The following is a 3,793-nucleotide window of genomic DNA, read 5'->3' on the forward strand; positions in this document are numbered from 1 at the left end:
ACCCGGATATATAGAAAATGGAAACAAAGATCACAGAAAAAAAACAAACAAACACAGGAACACTTATCATAAACCATAAAAACAAAAACAAATAAATACTGGTCTATCTTATGTCCTTAAAAACAAAAATCAACATCAACAACAACAAAAAACCGGTAAAACATAATTCAAAATACAACACGCGCGCCAAATGAACATAAAAAAAATCCAGATATTTACACTCATCTGTCAAAATTCAGCGTTCTTTTTCCCTTTCAGAATCTCTTGATCTAAAGGGAGTAAGACGATAGACACTGAGCGATAAGTTATGAAATTATTACGTTCAGTGGAAATTCAGAGAAACGTTAGAATTCGAAGAAAAAATATCCGAAATTAATCATTCTTTTTTTTCTTAAATTTTATTCTGAATCTTGTGATTGTGATAGAGATAGATAATCTGATAAATGATATAAATATACCAAGAGATAGATGACAGGGAGGTGAAGAGATAAAAAGATTTGGGCCTAAATAGACAGACAAGTAGACAGACAGATGGATAGATAGTCAGATATATAAAAAGACAAATAAATAAGAAAACGAAAAATAATAATTTTCTCTCTCTCCAGACCCTCATTCGCTACCAATTCCAACATTCCCCTATAATTCCCCTCTCTCCCTCTATCCTCTATCCCTCTTCTCTCCTTCTGACTCGCTTTTATCAACGTCCCTATCATCTCCTTTCCTTCCATATGCTTTTACGTCTTTCCAGAACCTAGCCTAATCTTTCTCGAATCTTCCCTAAGCCTAACTTAGACTCGAGAACCCTTTCGCCTTAACCTGACCTAACCTGACCTAACCTAATTCACTCCGACGTAGTTAACCCTAACGAGCTCACCTGACCTTTATGTAACCTGGCACAACCTCAGATTATAACTGTATTTGGTTGCAATCGGTAGTTGGAACCTAAGTTGGAATGACTTAATCCAAGCAGGTAAAACTTTATTATTATCATCATTATTGTTCTTATTATCATTATAATTAATACTATCAATATTAACATTATTATTGTTATTAGCATTATTTTCATTATCATCATAATCATTATCATTATCATCATAATCATTATCATTATCATCATCGTTGATATCATTGTTATCATTATTATTATTGTAATAATTACCATTATTCTCATCATTATCATTATAACTTAACGATACCCTAAGCCACTTAAAGTTCTCTATAAAACAGACAAACGATAAAACTAACCCACTTAAACGTTCCCAAAAGAATGCTATTAATGTAACCCACCCAACCCTCCTTACCCTAAACCTCACCCACGCCCTTACACCTAATCTAGTCTCTCTCCCTTTCTCTCTATCTATCTCCCTTTCTCTCTATTCACCTCCCTTTCTCGCTATTTACCTCCCTTTCTCTCTATTTACCTCCCTTTCTCTTTATTTACCTCCCTTCCTCTCTATTTACCTCCCTTTCTCTCTATTTACCTCCCTTTCTCTCTATTTACCTCCCTTTCTCTCTATTTACCTCCCTTACTCTCTATTTACCTCCCTTTCTCTCTATTTACCTCCCTTCTCTCTATTTACCTCCCTTACTCTATTTACCTCCCTTTCTCTCTATTTATCTCCCTTTCTCTCTATTTACCTCCCTTTACTCTCTATTTACCTCACAACGGTATATCTATTTACCTCCCTTTCTCTCTATTTACCTCCCTTTCTCTCTATTTACCTCCCTTACTCTCTATTTACCTCCCTTTCTCTCTATTTACCTCCCTTTCTCTCTATTTACCTCCCTTTCTCTCTATTTACCTCCCTTTCTCTCTATTTACCTCACAACGGTATATCTATTTACCTCCCTTTCTCTCTATTTACCTCCCTTTCTCTCTATTTACCTCCCTTACTCTCTATTTACCTCACTTTCTCTCTATTTACCTCCCTTTCTCTGTATTTACCCCCCTTTCTCTGTATTTACCCCCATTTCTCTCTATTTACCTCCCTTTCTCTCTATTTACCTCCCTTTCTCTCTATTTACCTCCCTTTCTATCTATTTACCTCCCTTTCTATCTATTTACCTCCCTTTCTCTGTATTTACCTCCCTTTCTCTCTATTTACCTCCCTTTCTATCTATTTACCTCCCTTTCTATCTATTTACCTCCCTTTCTATCTATTTACCTCCCTTTCTCTCTATTTACCTCCCTTTCTCTCTATTTACCTCCCTTTCTCTCTATTTACTTCCCTTTCTCTTTATTTACCTCCCTTTCTCTCTATTTACCTCCCTTTCTCTCTATTTACCTCCATTTCTCTCTATTTATCTCCCTTTCTCTCTATTTACCTCCCTTTCTCTCTACTTACCTCACAACAGTATATATTTCCCTCACTTTCTCTCTATTTACCTCCCTTTCTCTCTATTTACCTCACAACGGTATATCTATTTCCCTTTCGCCTTCCCTCTCCCCTTGGACAAACGTTTCCCTCGGGCGAGTGTAAACAGATCAGAGTGTCTTGGAAAATTCTATGGATGGCTACACACTCTTTCTCTTAGCGGGAGGTGGAGGGGGAGGGGTGGAGGGGGGAGGGGAGGGGTGGAGGGAGAGGGGGAGGGGAGATGGTGGGCGAGGGGAGGGAGGGGGAGAAGGGGGAGATGGTGGGCGAGGGGCGGAAGCACACTGCGCGGTTAGGGTCTGTACTTATTTGTGGCAACTGTGTTTCTTTGTGGGAATTGTACTTCTTTTGTGGCACTGTGTTTCTTTGTGGGAATTGTACTTCTTTTGTGGCACTGTGTTTCTTTGTGGGAATTGTACTTCTTTTGTGGCACTGTGTTTCTTTGTGGGAATTGTGTTTCTTAGTGGCCCTGTACTTCTCTATGGAATTGTACTTTGTGGCACTGCATTTCTTTGTGGGATTTGTACTTTGTGGCACTGTATTTCTCTGTGGAGTTGTACCTCATTGTGGCACTGTTTCTTAGTGGCCCTGTACTTCTTCTGTGGCACTGTATTTCTTTGTGGGAATTGTACTCCTTCTGTGGCACTGTATTTCTTAGTGGCTCTATACTTCTTTGTGGAATTGTATTTTGTGGCACTGTATTTCTTTGTGGATCTTTACTTCTTTGTGGCACTGTGGCTCTTAGTGGCCCTGTACTTCTTAGTGGCATTGTACTTTGTGGCACTGTATTTCTTTGTGCCTCTGTAATTCATTGTGGCACTATTTCTTAGTGGCCCTGTACTTCTCTGTGGAATTGTACTTTGTGGCACTGCATTTCTTTGTGGAATTGTGCTTGTGGAATTGTACTTCTTTGTGGCACTGTATTTCTTGGTGGCTCTATGCTTCTTTGTGGAATTGTACTTTGTTGCACTGTATTTCTTAGTGGCACTGGTGGGCCAGGAGCTGAAGCACACTGCGCGTTAGGCACTGTACTTCTTTATGGCACTGTATTTCTTGGTGGAATTGTATTTTTTTGTGGAATTGTCCTTCTTTATGGTATTTTATTTCTTTGTGAAATTGTGCTTTGTGGCACTGCATTTCTTTGCGGCTTTCATTACTTTCTCTCACTGTATTTCTTTTTTGACACTGTATTTTTAGAGGTACTGAACATCTCCGTCGCTTTATAATCCCTTGTGGCAATGCATTTGTTTGTGCCATTATACTGTAGTTCTTTGTGGCACTGTCCTGGTACCGAGACAGTGCCGACGCCTCTCGACTTTCCTCTTTCTGCGAGAGTGCCAGGAATGGCGTGTCCCGTATTGTAATTCTCGTTTTGGCTGACTTAATATAGCTCTGCAACCGGCAAGGCGATGATGCAA

General features: G+C 39.3%; 1 protein-coding gene across 1 annotated transcript in view; it reads right to left on the minus strand.

Moving 5' to 3' along the window:
• Window positions 1-2,667: 2,667 nt before the first annotated feature.
• The window catches only part of LOC138864824 (uncharacterized), a 34,225-nt gene continuing 33,099 nt past the window's right edge, over window positions 2,668-3,793 (minus strand). Inside the window, exons 2-5 of the mRNA XM_070133431.1 lie at window positions 3,533-3,767; window positions 3,096-3,387; window positions 2,903-3,046; window positions 2,668-2,815 (exon numbers count right to left, since the gene is read on the minus strand). Coding sequence (XP_069989532.1) covers window positions 2,668-2,815; window positions 2,903-3,046; window positions 3,096-3,387; window positions 3,533-3,767 — 819 coding nt within the window. The remainder of the gene's footprint in view (window positions 2,816-2,902; window positions 3,047-3,095; window positions 3,388-3,532; window positions 3,768-3,793) is intronic.

This window comes from Penaeus vannamei, chromosome 18 (assembly GCF_042767895.1).
Source record: "Penaeus vannamei isolate JL-2024 chromosome 18, ASM4276789v1, whole genome shotgun sequence".
Lineage (NCBI taxonomy): Eukaryota > Metazoa > Arthropoda > Malacostraca > Decapoda > Penaeidae > Penaeus > Penaeus vannamei.